Raw genomic sequence first — 21,244 nt, forward strand, 5'->3', positions numbered from 1 at the left:
GGAAATCTGCATTAAGCAGTTTCAGAAACTCTTTTCAACCACGGTGTATTATTGTCTCTGGTAAAGAATGTTGAATATTTTTGGCCTATTTTTCCCCATCTGCACCCCTCAGTTTTCTTCCGTTACTATTTAAACTTTTCTCTGTTTTTCCCTTCTTTTTATATTTTCCTTAGTTTTCTCCTGAGACCTTGTCATTTATCTGTCAACTCTCTTCTCCAATGTTAGACCACTTGTATCTAATGAAATTGAATCCCTATTTTTGTTAGCATATTGTTAACAGGATAAGTGTGATCTTTAGATTATAATGCTTTTTGGCTGCCTTTGTTGATGATGCGAGGGAGCTCAGGATTCTGATATTGTCCCAGAAAGAGGGGAAAGAAGAACTAATTTGTCTGTGAGTGACCTTTTTTAACCTGACATTTTTTTTCTCTGTTTTGGGCTAGCTGCTCCTTGTATGTGCCTGTATAAAGCTGTCTATGTTTGGCTCATTTCTTTCTCCATTACTGGACTGTGAACTCCTTTAGAACAAAGATGAGATTCTTTCTATATCTGTAGTGTTTACCTGTTACAGAGCAAGGCACAAAGGAACCCCGGTAAATGCTTGTTTACTGAATAGATTGGTGGATATAAACTGTGGTGGATTGAATGGTGGCCCCCAAAGAGATATGTCCATGCCATAATCCTCGGAACCTGTGAATATTACCTTATATGGCAAAAGAGTAAATATTGCCTCATATGGCAAAAAATGACTAAGGATTTTGAGAGGAGGAGTTATCCTGGACTGTTGGGTAGGCCCTAAATTCAATGACAAGTGTCCTTATAAGAGAGAGATATGGAGGAAAGTTTGACATAGAAGAAGAGGAGAGACACACAGAGGAGAAGGTGCTGTAAAGATGGAGGCAGAGCTTGAAGTGGTAACAGCCACAAGCCAAGGAATGTCAAGGCGTGCGAGCCACCAGAATCTGGAACAGGTAAGGAATGGATTCTGCTCTAGAAACTTCAGAGAGAGTGTAGCCCTGCCAATGCTTTATTTCAGACTTCCGGCCCTGAATTTGGACTGTGAGAGAATAAATTCTGTTACTGTAAACCACCCAGGTTGTGGTAATTTGTTACAGCAGCCAATAGAAACTAATACCTAAGTGGGTAGTGCCTCAAGGCAATGACTTCCTGACACCAATATCTATGATTCAAACAAGAGGATTGGAATATTTGTATCCAATTTGGGAAGCCATGGTTTTCCTTTAACACTGAGTAAACACTAACCTAATTGTAGACAGTATTTGTTTCTTATTACTGCTATAGCAAATTACCACAACTTGGTGGTTTAAAACAACATAAATTTATTGTCTTACAATTCATGAAGTCAGGTGTCCAAAAAGAGTCTCACCGGATTCAAATCAAGGTGTCTGCACAGCTGTGTTCTTTTTTCGAGGCTCTAGGGGAGAATCCGTTTTCTTGTATTGTCATTAGCTTGTGGCTGCCTTCAAAGCTGGTTGATTCTTTTTCATGTTGCATCACTCTTCCTCTCTCTTCCCCATTTAAGAACCCTTGTGATTACAGTGGGCCCACTGGGATACTCCAGAGTAGTCCTATCAGCTGATTAGCAGCCTTAATTCCATCTATAACCTTAATTCCCTTTTGCCATGTAATGTAACATATTCACAGGTTCCAGGGATTAGGAAGTGGACATTTTTGGGGGACTACTTTTCTGTATACCACATAGACTGTAAAAAAAATTCAATCTCCAACTATGTGTTTAATTTCATGCCAGACTAGTCATGGTACCATTATGTGGTCTCGAGGTTATGGTGGGTGAATTTAATTTTTAAAATTTTCTTTTATATTTTAGTCTAAATAAATACAGATAGTTTTAAAAAATGAAATAATGTTGAATGCTTATAATGAAGTGCAGCAGCCTTTAACCTTATTTCTCTATTAACTGCTATTCTTGTTCTTCAAAATTGACTACTCCAGATTTTAGAGCTATTTGCTTTTGTAATTTACCTCCATGTTTCTAAATGATACTCTGAATTAGTTTTCTGTTGCTACTGTAACAAACTACCACAAAATTATTGGCTTACACGCATTTATTCTCTTACAGTTCTGGGGGTTAGAAGTCTAAAATCAGTTTCACTGAGTTGAAGTCAAGAGCTGGTTCCTTCTGGAGGCTCCGAGCAGGGGAATCCATTTCCTTGCCTCTTTTAGCTTCTAGCAGCCGTTTGTATTCTTTGACTTGTGGCCCCTTCCTGCATTTTGAGAATGCTTAACTCCAGTCTCTGCTTCCATCATCACATTGCCTTCTTTCTGTAGTAAAATCTCCCTCTGCTTTCCTCTCATTAGGGTACTTGTGATTACATTCGGTCCCACCTGGATAATCCAGGAGCCCTGGTAGTACAGTGGTTAAGAACTACAGATGCTAACTGAAAGGTCGGCAGTTCGAATCTACCAGCTGCTCATTGGAAACCCTTTATGGGGCAGGTCTACTCTGTCCCGTAGGGTTGCTATGAGTCAGAATTGACTCAAGGGCAGTGGGTCGGGCTTGGTTTTGGTTTTGGATAATCTAGGATAATATCCCCATCTCAAGATTCTTCATCATAGCTGTATAGTCCCTTTTGCTATATAAGGTAAAATTCACAGGCTCCAAGGACTATGATGTGGGCACCTTGGGGGGAGTAGTATTCAGCCTAACACATGATTATATTGCTAATTCTTATTTTTAATTTTGTAGTATTTCTTTTAGGATAATTGAAGATGATTTCTCTCGCCTCCTGTTATCTGGGTTCAATTATATAAAATTTATTCTTTTGTCAATGTTTATATTATCTTGACTGTATATACGGTTCAATTATGAACTAGTAGTAAATTATGATTTATCTTTTCTTGTAAAACTTTTGACTTTTCTGTAATTATTATCTCACTTTTGCCATTTGCTTAATTTTATGTATGCCTTTTGCTCCCTTTTTTTAAACAGACATTCTGCTTCTGTGATACCGATCTATCTTTTCATAAACATTCAAACACAATTCTAAACACTTTTCTTTGTTTTAAACTGAAAACATCTCTCTCTCAGCCTCTGTCTTGATTGATACCTCTTTCAGCATGGTGTGTAGCTGTCATCCTAAGACTTGTTTTAGCAAGTTCCTAGTGTTGAACTCTTCTAGGTGGCATGTTGTCTTCTTAGTTTATTTCCTGATTTTGGTGAGCAACATATTAAGTACTTTCTAAGAAAGGTTGTATGGGATGTTAAGTTTAAGACCTCATGTCTGAAAATGCCTTTTTTTTTTTTTTCGTTTTCAAATTCGATAATTTGGCTGAGTATAGTGTTTTAAGTTGGGAGTCATTTTCCCTTGGAATGTTGGAGGCATCATTCTACTGTCTTCTGGCTTTCACTGTTCTGTGAATGTCATTTGCAGTGATGATTCCTGAATCTTTGTATGTAGTCTGTTTTGGAAAAAAATGTAAGATTTCTCTATTGTTGGTGTTCTCAATTCCACAAATACTCCTTGTTGGCAGATTTTTTATTTGTTTTGATGAGGAGTTGGTGGATCCTTTTCATTAAGACATGTATGTTTTTCAGTTCTGGGAAACTTCCCTTTATTATTTATTTGATAATTGCTTTCCCACTGTTTTTTCTTTTCCCTCTTTCTGCAATTCCTACTGTTTGGATGTGGGATCCACTGCAGAAATCTCCAATTTTTTAAAACTTTTCCCCCTTCAGGCTGTCTTTCATATTTGTAGTCTAATTTTTGAGAGCTTTCCTCAATCTCAATTTCTGAGTCTTGTATAATATTTTCTATTTTGCCTAGCATTTTAATTTTCAAGAGCTTTTTTGTTCTCTGAATGTACTTTAAAAAATAATATCCTATTCTTGTTTTATGGGTAAAACATTACTGACGTTAACGGTGGTCTTTATTTTCCTGCTCATATTGTCTGTTTCCTCCCAGTTCCTCTTACATTTTCTGTCCGTCTCCCTTCTGTCTTTCTCCTTGAAGTCATACATATTTAATGAATCACCAAAAAGCTACTTGGAATGTGTATATGTGTGTGTGTGTGTGTGTGTGTGTACGGTTCAATATTTGTGGAGAAAGGCCGGTTTGTCTCTTACTGGACTTTACTGTGTGGGGATTGGACAATGAGCTTGCTTTTGTTGGGAGAATCTTTAATTATTTTTTAAAAACAATATGTTTTCCATGAAAGTTTACAAGCAAATGAGCTTCTCATTTAATAATTTCTACACAGATTGTTCAGTGACATTGGTTGCATTTTTCACAATGTGTCACCATTCGTATTATATCCATTTTGATTATTCTGTTTCCAGTAATCTAGTTTCCCTGCTTCCTTACCTTCTTATCTTTGCTTTAGAGTAAGTAATTGTTGACCATTTGGTCTCATGTAGATGAATTTTTAAAGGAGTTCAGTAGCTAAAAGGAGGAATTGGTTCAAGGTCTAAAGAGTATCTCAGTGGGATAGCCCTGGGGAGTCCTCTAGTCTCAACCTGTCCAGTAAGTCTGAACTTCTTAAGAATTTGAGTTCTTTTCCACATTTTTCTCCCATTCTGTCAGGATCCATCTATTGTGGCCCTGATTAGAATGTTCGGTAGAGGTAGCCAGGTACCATCTAGTTCTTAGATGAGGCTGTGGTTCGTGTAGACTATTAGTCCTGTTGACTATTAGTCCATATAGTTTCTTCTCTGAGTCTTTGGCTTCCTCCTTTCTCTTTTGCTCCGAATGAGTAGGGACCAATAGTTGTATCTTGGGTTGCCACTTGCAAGCTTTTAAGATGCCAGACACTGCTCACTAAACTAGAATGTAGAACATAAACTTTATGGGTTATAGTATGTCTGTTGATGGAGTTGTTCCATGAGACTATGGTCCTTAGTCTTCAAACTCAGAAAACCAATCCTGTGAGGTATTTGGTTATGTCTAAGAAGTATCCATAACTGTGCCCGCCATGGGCTTTATTATATATACAAATATATATGCACATATATGCATATATACATAAATGCTCACATACACACACACATACACACCCATACCTGTGCACATATATACGTACACACATACACATGTAAGCACACACATATTTTTTTGGTTGTTATTGGTGCAAAATTATATATATCATAGAATTTACCTAAAATTTTTTTCTCGTGTACTTTTTAGTGACATTTTTTCTTGTATACTTTCTAGTAACATCATTTACTTGGTCAGGCTCTGCACACTTTACCCACATTTGATGTTACCTTTTCCATCACCAAAAATAATAAATATCTACTATCTAGAGAGTGATTTCACTTCTCCCCTCACCCGTCTCTGGTAACCACCTGTGAATGTTGGTTTCTGTATGGATACCCATTCTTTTTTTTCATAAAAGCGAGACCATTATTTGTCCTTTTGTGATTGACTTGTTTCACTCAGCATAATGTCTTCCAGATTCATTCATGTTATGTTTTAAAGACTCATCATTATTCTTTATGGGTGCTTAGTATTCCATTGTGTGTATATCACCTTTGTTTATCCATTCATTTGTTAATGTGTACTTAGGGTGTTTCCATCTTTTTGCTATTGTGAATAGTGCTGCATTGATCATGAACATGTCTGTTCATGTCTCTTCTATTAGATCTCTAGGGTATACACCTGGGAGTGGGATTGCTGAATCATAAGGTAGTTCTAGTTTTAGTTTTTTTAAGGAAGCATCATACTGTTTTCCATAGTGGTTATACCACTTTATAATCACACCACCAGTGGATAAGGGTTCCAGTGTCCCTACATCCTTGCCATTATTTGTTTTCTGTTTTTTTTCATCAGTGCCATTTTAGCAGGGGTGAATTGGCATCTCATTGTAGTTTTGATTTGCATGTCTCTGATGGCTAATGGGAAACCATGGTGGTGTAATGGTTAAGTGCTACAGCTGCTAACCAAGAGGTCAGCAGTTCCAGTCCACCAGGTGTTCCTTGGAAACTCTATGGGGTGGTTCTACTCTGTCCTATAGGGTCACTATGAGTCAGAATTGACTTGACAGCAGTGGGTTTGGTTTTTGGTGAATGGCTAATGATCACAAGTATCTTTTAATGTGTTTGTTGGCCAGTTGAATGTCGTCTTTGGTCAAGTGTCTGTTCATGTATTTTGCCTATTTTTTAATTGAGTTGTTTGTGGGGCGAATCTTGAATTTTTAGGTTTTTCTAAAGAAGAATCCTTTAATACACAGCTTTAGTGTCTAAGCTGACGTTCTTTGTATATGAAGGGAAAGTCTCCATTTCAATATGTAGATTTTCATGTATTCAGTTCCCTTACCAGTGCTGTCTGTTGTGACTGGATTCATGAGCCTTGACCTTTCAGGTTCCTTTTCTTCAGAGACTAGATTCTTGATCTCTTGGGGACAAAGTAGGAAAGTGATAGTTACCTGGTGGCCTAGAATGAAGAGAGGCCTAAGATGGAATCCCTTATTGTACGTCTTTTAAATTAGTTTTCCTTGATTACAACCAGGAGCCTCTGTCTCACCTTTCACAGTATCTGTGAAACCATAAACTTTCTATAGTGACTGTCATTAGGTGTTCTAGGAAGGATTAGAGATGAACACAGTGTTCAGTTTACCACGTTTGATTGGGTGTTGTTGTATCCATTGTTCATTGTGCTTTCTGGGCTACTTGTTTCATGGTAAAAAGGTAACATAACACCAACAGGAACTTCTGTATACCAAATTTCATTTGCCGTGTGTCCGTTTTAAGTTTACCATTCTTTCTGGCTCTTTTGATTAGTGGTCTATTTTGAAATAATCGAATCTGTTGTTTAATTGAAGATGTTTTCATAAAGAGTAATAAGGTCTTTTACCCTTAATTTTAGTCTGATTTTATGAAGAGTGTTTGAATAGTGATTTATCAAGGTAGACACATTATAGTCCAATTTGATGTGGTTTGATAGGCACGCTTTATTTTCAGCTTATGAAGCATAGCATGTGGGTACCAGAAGTCTGATTGAAAGGAAGTAAAATCAGTGGAGCAATTAAACATTAACAAGGTGGGGGGCAATTATGATAAAGTTATGTAAATAGTTTTAGATTATGTATAAGTAATTATATTTTTCAGAGTAGTTGACAGGGCAAAAATTAGATTGCTAATTCATTTGAGACTTATTTTTTGATTTGTTTTATCTTTAAAGGTCACAGTGGTTGTCCCAGTTTGAGCCTTTATTTAATTTCTCGCTTGAAGGTTATTACGTGATACAGCATAACTAAATTGTACCTTCTTAATGGTAATATAGAATATAAAAATTTTTAGTTGGCTTCAGATTTTATAATAAAATAATTTTTACTGTCTTTGGTGCGTTAAAGGCATGGCTTTGTAGTAAGAATGATTTTAAGAGTGTTTGTATAAATGTGTGTTTCTTCTTCTCTCATAAAGGCATAGTTGATGAGTTACTTTCCAGTTTAGATATAATTTTAAAACATACAGCACTTTTAATGGTAATATAGAATATGAAAATTTTTAGTTGGCTTCAGGTTTTATAATAAAATAATTTTTACTGTCTTTGGTGTGTTAAAGGCATGGCTTTGTAGTAAGAATGATTTTAAGAGTGTTTGTATAAATGTGTTTCTGCTTCTCTCATAAAGGCATAGTTGATGAATTACCTTCCAGTTTAGACATAATTTTAAAACATATAGCACTTGTCAAAGTAGGATGTTGGACTTTAAATTGGCCTTATTTTAGAAATAGTTGAACCTATTAAATACATTGGAATGCTTGGTGACCCAATCATTCAGCACGTGACTGCTAGCTGAAAGAGGTTGGTGGTTCGAACCTACCAAGAGGTGCCTTGGAAGACAGGCCTGGCAGTTTGCTTCCAAAAGGTCACATCCTTGAAAACCATATGGAGCAGCTCTACTCTGCATTTGTGGGGATGCTGTGAGTCGAAATCAACTAACAACAATTAAATGTATCTGTGAAACCCTATGGGGCAGTTCTACTCTGTCCTGTAGGGTCACTATGAGTTGAAATTGACAGCAATGATTTTTTTTTTTTTTTTTTGTAGTGATGGGGAGCCCTGGTGGCACAGTGATTAAGAGCTTGCTGCTAACCAAAAGGTTGGCAATTCGAATCCACCAGCCACTCCTTGGAAACCCTTATGGGACAGTTCTGCTCTGTCCTGTAGGGTTGCTATGAGTTGGAATCGACTCAGTGGCAATGGATACACGTGGTGATGGAGAAAAAGAATAATTGTTAAATGTATTATAGCATGTCTGTATTTTGGCATGCTTTTAAATTATCTACTTTGTATTGTCAATTTTATTTTTATTAAGCATAAACACAATTTTAAAAGCCAAAAGTTTTATAAAACATAATAATAATGAAAAAGAGATTAAATAATAAAAGTCAGATACTTCTGTAAGACATACAGAGCAATCCCAGATCTATTCCATACCATGCAGAGGCAACTGCTCTTGATTGTTTTAGGTCTATCTTCTGATATTTATCACTGTATTCTTCAGTATCAGGTTTCATTTGCTTTTTATGATTGTGTGTATGCATTTCTTGCTTTCTTCCATATATAAATTGGAGATGATTATTTCTATCTTGTAAAATTGCTTGTAGGATTAAATATGAATACAAGTAAAGTATCTGGAATAGCACCTTTTACATAGTATAAGAGCTCTGTACATGCTGGCCATCGTCATCAATATTGTCCTCCCTTCTCCTCCTGTTTTTTTTTTTTTTTTCTTCCTATTATGTATTTGAGAAGTGAGGTTCAATTACTCCCTCTAGTTCTGACAGTAAGTAATAGAATTGCAGTATGAACTGACTCCCTACTGCATGATGCTCTCTACCACAGTAAGTGGCCCAGGGTGAGCAACACTAATCTTCTCTCTGGTTCTGGGCTTCTAACTATATTTCACATTGCCTTCCAAAAAGCAAGACACACTACTTTTTTTGCCTATACATTAAAGATATTTTTGCTATTCTTTGTAATTTAGTAGCAGTTAGAATATGAAGAACTAGAATAAAATAATCTCCCAAAATAATTTTTGGGGGACTGTTTAGGCTAGTTTTTTTTGTGACTTACTTTGACATTTTGAGAATTGTAACAAAACATTAACAGTAACTTCAGTCTCCAGTCTTTATTTGCGGTGGGTTAACTGTGTCACTGTAATGTCAGTTTGTCTGTTCATTGCATTTGGCTTGTTAAGAAAGCTTCTCTTTCTATGACTTTGAGGAAGTCATTCTGTATTCACGAATAGAAAATTGAAACTCAGTAGGTAACCCTTTTTATATTTCAGCTTTGGATTTGAATAAATGGCTTTATTATTTATTTCCTAATAGACTTGGTTCCTGTAATTCTTCCTGTTAGTTAGGCATTTATGAGGCATATAGAAAGTACTTGAGACAAGATCAGCATTTACCAAAACGTGAGTTTTACAAGATAAAAGTAAGTATAGGAAATTTTGAGTTAAATGGAGTTACACGTATTTTTTAATTAGATTACCTCTAAGAGTTTTTAATATGCTAATATGCATTGTAAATCTCTCTTAAGGACAGTGGGAAGCTTTTTCTCTCTCCCTCTCTCTCTAGAGAATCTCTTATATCTGAAAACCTTAACTTTGAGAAATTCATTTGGCTATAAACACTTTCGAATGACTTAGAGTGATTTTTCAGCTCAATGGGGATTTGGGACAAATGACAAGGCAGCATATAGTTAGAATGTATGGAGCAGAGAGCCTTCAGAAAATCAGTTAGTAAAAACGGAGTGTGAATCATTTGTAAGGCCTTGTTGAGAAGTGATTCTCAAACTTCTTCATTTCAGGGTTTTCCCTTTACACTTTTCAAAATTGAAGACTAAAGAACTTTTGTCATATGGATTATAACTCCTTGCCGTTGAGTCGATTCTGACTCATGGCAACCCTATAGGACAGAGTAGAGTTGCCCCATATGTTTCCAGAGTGTGGCTGGTGGATTCGAACTGCTGACCTTTTGGTTAGCAGCCAGATCCTTTAACCACTGTGCCACCAGGGCTTATGGCTATTGATATTTACTGCTTTAGAAATTAAAACTCAGAAAATTTGCAGGTGTTTAATTAGTGAATGAAAATACAACCTTTTTTGTAAATGAAAAATAACTGTTTTCCATAAGAAAACATTTTTGTGAGAAGAGTAACATTGTTTTATGTTCTTCACATCTTATTAATGTCTGATTTAATAAAATACAGCTGAATTGTCATGTCTGCTTCCACATTCAGCCTGAATAGATTGAATCACATCAAGTAGTCTCTGGAAAGTCCACTGTATATTCATGAGAAAATGAAAGTGAAAAAGGCAAATATTGTTATGAACATAATTTTGACCTGGCTGATCCCATGAGAGAGTCTTGAGTATCTAGGAGTCTCCGGACTACACCAGCCACTGCTGTGGTAAACAAAAGTGTTAAGTAGATCACTGCCTGAGAGCACATGCTTTGAATTCAGATTGCCTAGATTGGAATTACAGCTTTCCTTCTGGATACTATTTTTCCTTGCCCTGTTTCCTGATTTGCTCAATGGAGCTACTGGTAGGACCTGTCTCATAGGGTTGTTAGGATTAAAGACAGTTACACATTGCAAGAGTGATATAATAATGAGTGCTTGAAACACTAGCTTTCATTACCATTTCACAATTTTAAGTCCTGTTACGCTACCCTTACTCAGAATTTTTCCATGGCTTCCAAACTCGCTTGAGGTAAAAGCCAAAGTCTTTACAGAGGCTTCTGAGGGTTTTCCTCATGACGTGACATTTTGTTACCTCTCTGTGATAACATCTCTCATCTCTTAGTTGCTCTGACTTCAAATCCTCCACCCTTGTGCAAACACTGCCTTTCTGCTACCATCTTCCCACATACCTCCAACAGCAGATATGTTCTTTCTTAGGCCTTTGCACTTGAACAGTTTTCTCTGCCTGATGTGCACTTCTGCAAATGCTGGCATGTTTTGCCCCAGCCTCCTTTAGGTTTCTTCTTTAATGGCACCTCAGTGAAATCTTTTTCCTTTTTAAAATTTAACCCCTTTGTATACATACATAAGGAACCCTGTGGTGCAGTGGTTAATTGCTCGGCTGCTAACTGAAAGATCAGCAGTTTGAACCCACAAGCTGCTTTGTGGGAGAAAGATATGACAGTCTGCTTCTGTAAAGAGCCTTGGAAACAGTATGGGGAATTCTACTCTGTCCTGTAGGGTTAGGGTCACTATGAGTTGGAATCAACTTGACAGCAAAGAGTAATACACGTGTATTCCTTATCCCTGTCTCCCGTGTCTGCTTCGTGATTATTTTTTTCTTATACCGTTTTTTAACATACTAAGTAGTTATTTTGCTCTCTTCCACTAGAATTTAAGTTCCATGAGGGATTTTTTTTTTTTTTTTTTCTGACATGTTCACTGTTGCATCCTCAATACCTAGAATTGATGCTTGGTGCATATTTAAATGCTGAAAAAATATTTCTTGAATGAGTGAATCATTATTATTGCTATAAAGGTAAAAGAAAAATAGTCTCTCCTTCTGAGAAATGTAGTTTCAATGGGATAGCACCTCTGAAGATAAAATGAACATTAAAGTGTTTAGCAAGGCTTGTTGGATACATAGTAAGCACTCATTAATTGGCTGATATTATTGAAGGAGAAGAAACAAAGAACAGGAACATTTTGGATAGAAATGACCTGAATAAAGGAAAACTGAAAGCACATCTTAGGGGCTACAGTAGATACTGTTTAGAGGGTACTAGAAAAATAAGGTTGGCATCATATTGTGGAGGGCATTTGGATTTTGTGGGTGATGAGGAGTTATTGAAAATTTATTAGGCAAAGGTGCCATGATGAAAGTGGTAGATTTGGAAGATGATTCCAATAGAAACCTGTGAGGTTGACTGGAAGTAGTTCTGGCATAGGCTTAACCAGAAATTAATAAAACATTTAGTGAGTTTATGATAAGTAATTATAATACATTATATTAATAATTAATAATACAATATAATAATTTTTCAGAATCATAAACTACTTATTAATGACTTCCTCACAGATTGTGTGGTAGTATGAGATTATTATTTGATCAGTTGTATATATTGGATTATTTATGTAATTGCCAAATTTTTCTACTGTATACTTTTTTCACTTGAAGCTAAGAGCTATGATTTAAAATAAACCAGGGTGCTTATATAGGTAACTAACTTATTAAATATACTAATGTAGGACAAAGTATGTTTAGCCCAGCAAATATTGGTCAACCACGAAAGACTACATTATCTCCTGCCCAGTTGGATCCTTTTTATACTCAAGGAGATTCTCTGACATCAGAAGATCACCTCGATGACACTTGGGTGACTGTGTTCGGGTAAGATTTCTGCATCGTTTACCTTTTTAAAAAAGTACTGCCCCAACATTTTATAATGAATATTACTAAACATACAGAAACGTTGAAAGATGTGCACAGTAAACACCTACATACTCACCACCTAGATTCTCCAGATAAAGTTTGCTCCATTTGCTTTATCTCTCCATCTATTCATATCTCTCTCTCTCTTTTTTTTTTTTTGATACATTTCAAAGTTGCAGACATCAATACATACCACCCTGACATTTCAGTATGTATACCATTAACTAGGGTTCAATATTTGTTTATAGTTTTTCTTTATGTTTATCTCTTTCCAAATTATTTTCCCTTGAGCATAGTTGCTGGATGTTTGAGTAGGGTTACCCCTTTAGGACTTAGGGAGCTCCTTTATCTCTGGAGCCCTGAGGGTACAGTGGTTAAGAGCTATGGCTGCTAACCAAAAGGCTAGCACCAGCCTCTCCGGGGAAACTCTGTGGGACAGTTCTCCTCTGTCCTGTAGGGTTGCTGTGAGTTGGAATTGACTCAGTGGCAACAGGTTTGGTTTACCTCTTTCTAGTGGCTATTTCTCACTTCTAGTGGACTTACGCAGTTTTGAACTAAACAAATTGACCTTATCACAGGGTTGTTACTTTCTAGTCACCCAATATTGAATATTAACAAAATAATATTGAATATTAATAAAAACAGAGGATGACAGTTGTAGGTGCACTTTGAATATATTTTTAGTTCCAAAAAATGTTTTCAGGTACTCTAGAGATCTATTGTACCGTACTTGATGGATGAGGACACTGAGTTATAGCCAGATAAAGTGATTTGTTCAGAGATTCACAACTAGTTACACTATATTGCATAAAGCTTATTTCTGAAAGTAATTTTCCATACTGATAGTGGACTTTACTATATTTTTTGTATAAAAAATATCACAAGAGCTCTTTGAAAGAAAAAAAAAACTATAAGTGTTTAGTGGATTTTATGTATTCATCTTATCTAAAATTTAATAACTCAAAAGGCATATAAGCAAATAAATAGTGAAAAGTCTCCCTCCCACCTTTGTTCCCAGCTATAATTTTTCTCCTTGCTAAGGCAATGATTGCTACTTGTTTTCTGTGTATCTTTCTAGAGAGATTCTCTGTGTTATTGATTCCACTTATGTAAAATTCAGGATCATTACATTCTCTTGTTCTCTAGAAAACCCACATTCAGCCTCATATCTGTACTAATTATGTTGGCTTTTTGATTTTTATTTTATGTTTAAATTTTTATATTCTCTCATGAAATGGCTGTATGTTTAAACTTGGATGTCCACTCCCAAGTCTGTTGTTCAGTCTCTGTGGTAATGGTGTCACTTTTAAGGTCACGTGAGTTGTCAGATAAATTACTTGAAGTATTTCTGCCAGTCCCTTTCTTCATTTTTAAATCATACAACTTTCCCAATTATTTATTTTTTGGTGCTTCCATGTTTTAGTAGTCCTTTATATGAGTTTAATTGCAAGAACTGAAGCGCATTCTCTTCTAGGGGATAAAACATTTTCTTTTGATCATTTAACCCAAAGAACTCCTCCTGCAATCAAGTCAATTCTGACTCATAGTGACCCTGTAGGACACAGTAGAACTGCCCATAGGGTTTCCCAGGCTCTAAATCTTTACGGAAGCAAACTGCCATGTCTCTCTCCCACGTTTGATCATTTACAGGGAACTAAATTTCAGAGTTTTCAGGTGGTGCTCGGTGTATGAAGATATGACTATAATTTAAAGTTTTTTCTCTTTTAATAACCATAGCATAGTAATTATTTAAGATTGCGTATACACACGCACATCTGTAAAACTATGTACAGAACTGCAACTTCATGGTTCTTTCCTAAGGGCTGTAATAATGGCAGTGAAAGTGGAACTTTTACGGGTTTCAGAGATGGAACCTAGGGATGGAGAATAGCTGAATGAAAACTAATTTGATGTGTTCGCTTTTGGGTAGTTAACAGTGATAGATAACTAGCTTAGAGGAAACAGGATGGTCAGGGGTCACCTCTTAATGTTCTGGACAGTTGCAGGGGAGTTTATCTTGAAACACTTGTAAGTATAGCAATTTGAATTTGTATTTATTGTGGAAGTTGATTGTTTTGTTTGGACAACTCTTTTTTTCAGGTTTCCTCAAGCATCTGCATCGTATATATTATTGCAATTTGCACAATATGGAAATATCTTAAAAAATGTGGTAAGGCTTAATTTTTATTCAATTTAGAAATTAGGCTGAGGAAAGATAAGCTGTGAATTAGGGAAACTTTGCTTCTGAATTTTTTTTTTTCCCAAATAGAAACGTTTAACATTTTTTTCCCTTTTTTTAAAGCATTGGTAGAATATATTCTTTGGAGTCTGGAAGGCTGCAAGTTGCATAATGTTTGGTAAAAATGGAATAACGACGCAAAATAAGGAAAAGAGTTGAGAGTTGCAGTATCACTTCCCCTTTTTTCTTAAACAATTCAGTCTCTTAAAAAAAAAGGTAGATTATACCAAATGTTATATTACTGTTTTCCGATTTGAGCTTGTTTTATTGGGGATAAAGGAAAAGGAGGAAGCTCCTCAGCTTACAGAGTTTTTTGGACTTTTTTTTTTTTAACTTATGGAGCACTCTGAAAAAAGATTACCTTGGCATACTAGGCATAATAAGTTACAAATAAGAATACTCTATTAGTAGAGATTGATTAACTCTTAAACAAAATCATATTGATGAATACAGTTTAAAAAACCTTCATTGGAAGTGTTGATACGATCTTTTTACCAGAAACAATTGTTCTGAGAGTTATTTTATCTTCAGAGAATATTTGCCATGTGTTCTATATTTTAGAGAATTGATAGTTAGAAGGAGCCCTGGTGGTGCAGTGGCGAAGAGCTTGACTGCTATTCAAAAAGAGGTCAGCAGCTTGGATCTACCAGCTGCTTCTTGTAAACTCTTTGGGGCAATTCTACTTTGTCCTATAGGGTCACTATGAGTTGGAATTGACTGGACGGCATTGGGTTTGGTTTTTTTTGCGGGGGGATAGCTAGAAAGAGATTATTGAAACTGTATGGGAATTTCGTTGAACCCTACCTAATATACACCTTGTTATAGGATAGCAAATAAAAGGTAGAATTAGATTTATTGTCATATACTCCGATTTTCTAATGGAATTCATTATGTTTAAATTCTATGTATTGTAAGAGACAACTTCATTCTTTGCAGATGTCTAACACAGGAAATTGGATGCATATTCGTTATCAATCTAAACTACAGGCCCGGAAAGCTTTAAGTAAAGATGGCAGGATTTTTGGAGAGTCCATCATGATTGGTGTAAAACCATGTATAGATAAAGTAAGTAATTGCTGATGTAAGGGAAAGAGCTTAGCCTGTATGAAGAGCACTGACTCTTCAACTGGATGTGCACTCCCAAGTCTGGTTTTCGGGCTCTGTAGTAATGGTGTCACGTTTAAGGTTGCATGAGTAATTAGATAACTTACGTGAAGTATATCTGCTAGTCTCTTCTTTCATTTTTAAATCATATCACTTTATCATTTATTTTTTGTGCTTTTATGTTTTAGTAACCTGTTATATGAGTTTAATTATAAGAACCGAAGCATTCTCCTTTAAGGGATAAAACATTTTATTTTGATGATTTATAGGGACCTAAATTTGAGAATTTTCAGGTGGTGCTCAATGTATAAAGATATGATTGAATAATATATAGTAGAAGTTCACAAAGTTTTAAATTATACATATCAATTAAAGGTATTGACATTGGTGGTTATGTCACTTTGCTTCACTGTGACTCTTTTTCTTAGTTTGTAAAATGTGTTGATGTTTATAGTATACTTGTTAATGGTAAGCCAAAGATATATAATCACAGGAATTTAGAATTTAGAGATAATCCAGTCCAGACCGCTTCATTTCACAGATAAAGGAATCAAAGCCAAAAGATCTTATTTAACTTCTCCAAAGTTGTTAAAGATGAGGTCCAGATTCTAGGTCACTTGACTTCTAACCCATTTCTGTTACTTGTGCAAGACAAAGTCATATTCTTTAAGTACTTTAAAGAGATAATGCTATTTTAAGATGGCGTATTTCACATCAGTGGTTAATGATGGTTAACTTTTAAATGGCTGAAAATTTTGTTAGTCATTTTCACTTTAACATACTTAAAAATTACTGTATATTTCTGTACTTAATACTAAACTGGATTTCAGCTTTGTTTGTAGCTTATAAAATCATGACAAACCTTCTTTGAATAAATATATGTGAACCTCTGCTATATACTAGGCACTGTTTTGCGGTGATATACACGTTAATGAACGAAGTAGACATGGTTCCTGTTTTTATTGTCTATTATTTTAGCTGTGTAATTGTGTTAATTATTATATTGTGCTGTAAAAGATGTTTGCAGAAGCAGAACTCCTTGTATTTGGGGTTACTGGGTACTAAATAGCGCCAGACTCAGATGTTTATCCCTCTCTCCCCCAGTAATTCTCTTTTTTTTCCTTGCTGATTTTCCAAAAAGTATTTGGAGGTTCTTACTGTTGTGGGTCCATATCGCACTGAGGATATTTGGGGTTGCTGAAGCATGATCTCTTGAGTGTTAGATCTCAAACGCTAGCTAACATACATTGTTTTCTCAAGCCTGAAATTATTTGAAAGACTAGTTACATCAAATTTTACCTCTTTTAATAAAATTTTCCTTGTAAGTAGGATGTAATATTGGATAATATGTATTATGTTTATAAACAGAGGGGCTGTTTATCTTTATTTCTCCAGAGTGTTATGGAAAACAGTGACAGATGTGCTTTATCATCTCCATCTCTAGCCTTTACACCACCAATCAAAACCTTAGGTACACCAACCCAACCTGGAAGTACTCCTAGGATTTCTACCATGAGACCTCTTGCTACAGCTTATAAAGCTTCTACTAGTGACTATCAGGTATTTTTAAGGATTGGATTAAAAAAAAAACTGTACTTTAAAGACTGAAGTGTGTAGTATATTTAACTCTTTTTCATTGGAATGATTTGTATGCCATTGAATATTTCCTTTTGAGGTGATTGCTTTGATGAAATCTTTTAACTTTGCATTCTTGAATTTCCTGTTTTAAAATTAGAATTTGGTCAATGTGAAAGTTATCTTGAATTAAAAAAAATTCTTTGCCATTTTTAAAAACATTTTGAGAGTGTGTTACTTTAGTTTTTTCTAAGTTATATTTGCATACATCAAAAGTTTGTCTCATGAACATTTCTGGCATGGGGGGACAAAACCCTATAAGTTGATGACTAAATCTGATACCACAAATGAAGAACCTCAAGTTGGAATGCACCTTTGGTTATCAAAAGAAGACATGGACTGGCTTCCATTATTCAGAGAGAAAAATTTCTTATTTCAAAAAAGTTTAAGGGAGAAGCTCCATTACATTCTCTGAAGAATGGTAGAAGTATTATGAGTGTCATTTAGTATATTATTGCCCCCTGCTTAATTAGCCAGGAGTTCAGAACTTGCCCAGCTGTAGACACAGGACCTGAAACATAGGAAATAAACACTGTGCTTTAGTAGGGCAGGTAGTGACACCTAACTCTTTTGATTTCCCACAAAATTTGGAGATCATTTTAGAGCTTTTTCATTTCATTTATTTTTTTGAAACCCTCATCTATGACAGGCTTGTGTTTTTGTTTGGTTTCCAAATTTAAGGAGCAGGTGCAATTCGCTTGCCAGAGGAATGAGGTTTTGTCACTCTTAAAAGAATAGGGTGGTTCTGAAACCATTATTTTAATCTTTTAAACATACAGTTCAGTGCTATAAAGTGCATTTTATTGTTTGACTCTCTTAAGTTAGCTGTTAGCTCTAGAATTGACTATGACAATGAAGTAACCATAATCTAACACTTTTTTTCTGTATGTGTGTTTTTTTAATAGGTTATTTCTGACAGACAAACACCAAAAAAGGATGAAAGTCTTGTATCCAAAGCAATGGAGTACATGTTCGGCTGGTAGTATAATAAAAATTAAGAACTGAATTACAAAAAAGTAGGTTGCTACACTAAAACAGCAGAGCACTGCCAGTTTCCTTTGGTTAGTTATATAACCACTCCTGGCAGTATTGGGATGCTGTCTCATACTTCTTTTAGAAGCCTTTTTCTTTAAGGATACAGGATATTTGTAGCTCGCACTTTAAAGATGCTTGAGATACGTTTTTAAGAAACTAAAAATCCCTGTAAATAGGATTTTGTGCTTTCTCAGATAGTGCATGCTTAAATACAAAAAAACCAACATCGATTACAGTAAATTATATGATTGAGTTTGTTGTGAGGCTTCTTGGTCTTTATGAGAAGGGAGATGAATTTCATGAAGTGGAACTGTACAGCTGCTTCTACCAAGACACAAAGATTATAATTAGCAGTTTGAATTATGGTCTTTTAATAGCATTGAATATTTTCATTATCCTTGCCTGTATATGTACTGTCATGGATTGTCATCTTTTAGTGTTTTAAAATCAGAACAGTCTTTTAAAAAATTTACTAAAGTTTCTTGATAATAAACTTTGTGAATTACAGGTATTGAACTTTTTTTGAAAGAGTGATTTATTTTTTAAATTACTACGAAAAGTTCTAAGTGTTCGTGGTTCCATATGTTTTTCCGTTCTTTGTATTTTTTAAATTGTTCGTAGAATCCAGAGGCTTGATCAGAGTCAGATTTGATCTCATTGGCAAGAGTATAGGTAATATAAAATCCATTAATTCATTGGGGCTTACAAAAGAGTGATAATCCAATTTTATTATTTTCATTTAATTGAGTGTTTTTATAAAAAAACACTTTCCCTTCTCTAGTATTTGGTTGCCCAAAGGTTTAATTCATATAAGAAAAACAATATGTACTTATTTACCAGTTTTCAAGATAAGGAATTGGTTCCATATCATCCTTTGGAGGTAACTAATAAATTTATTTCATTATGAACTCTTGGAATTAAGCATATTTAATGGTTTCAGTCTATTATAATTATTAAACATACTGAAGCTCAAAGTGTCCTATCTTTGGCTTCCAGGGCCTTTTAACTTGACCCTTGTAGCCTTTGATCATTTCTTCGCTGTTTTCTATGATAAAATGTTCAAGGGTCATCTTGTTATATTTTCTCTCCCATACAAAAAGATTAGCCATTTCTCCTATCTGGATGTTTGGAATTGCTCATTGCTACTGAGTTGATTGTTGTGTATAATAAAATATTTCATGAGTTCATACTGATAGAATTCAAAATCATGGTTGCAGTTTTTTCTCTTTTTTAAATAATCTCTTCATTATTACATCCTTATCTCCTAGAATCTTGGTTTTTAAAGACACAGATAACAGTAGAATTAGAACATACGCATCTCACATACACATCAATCTCAAAATAACAATACTAATACTACTTCCATCAATATAATTGTTAATAAATGTTTTTTGCAGCTATTCTTCACATCTCCCTTCCCCCCATCTTTAATTGTACTCTATCTACATTGTCTGAACATTTGACCATTACAATACTATACTTTCTCCCTCTTAACTTTATCTGTTCTTATTTGTACAAGTATATGTTTAATCTCAAACCAAAGCCAAGCCAAATCCATTGCCCTTGAGTTGATTTCAACTAATAGCAATCCTATGGGACAGAGTAGAACTGCCCCATATGGCTTCCAAGGCTGTAATCTGTGCAGAAGCAGATGACCACATCTTTCTCCGGTGGAGCAGTTGGTGAGTTTGAATCACGGACCTTTCAGTTAGCAGCCAGGTGCTTAGCTACTGTGCCACCAGTGCTCTGTATTTAATGCTCAACATCTGTTGTTATGTGGACACTGTTCTATTCATTTTGGTTACTGAAACTCATTGTCTAGTACATTCCTCAAGAAAGTGCTTAGAAACAATATTTCCTGAACTATTACATGTGGATAAGTTTTTGCACTTTGTACTTGAAAATCAATGTTGCTGGATGTAAAATGGGGCTATATATATTTTTTCCTGGAGCATTTTAAATATATAACACCATTTTCTTCTGGAAAATGGTGTTACCGTAGAAACATCCAAAAAAAAAAAATTAATTTTCCTTATAAGTTATGCTATTTTTGCTTAGATGCACAAAGTATTTATTTTTTTAACTTTAGTAATTTTTCTAGAATATGCCTTGGTATTGGTCATTCTTGGTCATTATTATCAGATGCACAGTGCAGTACCTGAGAATTGTGACCCTGACCGTCAATACTGTAGCTAAGGATACTGTTCCAGAAGCTTTTCATATGTGGTTTTAAATATTTTTTTTTTTTTTTTAATTTTAGGAAAATCTTCTTGAATTATTGTTTTTACCTTCTGTTCTGTTCCATAGTTGTAGTTTTCTTCTTCAGGAACTCCTGTTATTCATAATATTGGATCTTTTTTTGCCTGTGTTCAATATTTGTCATTTTATTTTAAGTATATTTTTAAAAGATGAACAATACATTTTCTTTAATGTATCTCGTCTGCCTCATTTATACATTCACTCATCTTTAAATTGTTCTTGTAACTTGTTATGGTGGTATTCAATAGTAACATAAGTAAGAATCTAATAAATTTTCTATTAGAATAATTAAGGAGTGGGGGATGATTTTAGGAAAAATTATTTTTCTTATACACTTTCTCTTAAAAAAGTGTCTGAATAAATAGGAGAACCTAGACAAAAGCTTTATCCTCAGTGTGACTTTTTTTAGAGCAAGTTTTATAAAGACATTAATAATCATATTTTAACTTGACTATTTGGTTATCACAATTTTATAAATTGAAAAAAGTGGAAACAATGAAAGACACAAATGCATTTTATTATTTATAAGTTAAAAAAAATGAAAAGCACTGTCCTGAACTTTCTTGGAATATGTAATCTTGTCCCCTT

The 21,244-nt window shown here is 34.9% G+C and overlaps 1 protein-coding gene across 2 annotated transcripts in view; it reads left to right on the forward strand.

Moving 5' to 3' along the window:
* Positions 1-19,601, forward strand: part of NUP35 (nucleoporin 35) — a 31,954-nt gene extending 12,353 nt beyond the window's left edge. For both annotated transcript variants that reach the window (XM_049887605.1, XM_049887606.1), the window contains exons 5-9: positions 12,201-12,342; positions 14,485-14,554; positions 15,560-15,688; positions 17,123-17,287; positions 18,268-19,601. In XM_049887605.1, the coding sequence (XP_049743562.1) occupies positions 12,201-12,342; positions 14,485-14,554; positions 15,560-15,688; positions 17,123-17,287; positions 18,268-18,345 (584 nt within the window). In that variant the 3' untranslated portion in view covers positions 18,346-19,601. The remainder of the gene's footprint in view (positions 1-12,200; positions 12,343-14,484; positions 14,555-15,559; positions 15,689-17,122; positions 17,288-18,267) is intronic.
* Positions 19,602-21,244: the final 1,643 nt, after the last annotated feature.

Source organism: Elephas maximus, chromosome 6 (assembly GCF_024166365.1).
Source record: "Elephas maximus indicus isolate mEleMax1 chromosome 6, mEleMax1 primary haplotype, whole genome shotgun sequence".
Taxonomy (NCBI): Eukaryota; Metazoa; Chordata; class Mammalia; order Proboscidea; family Elephantidae; genus Elephas; species Elephas maximus.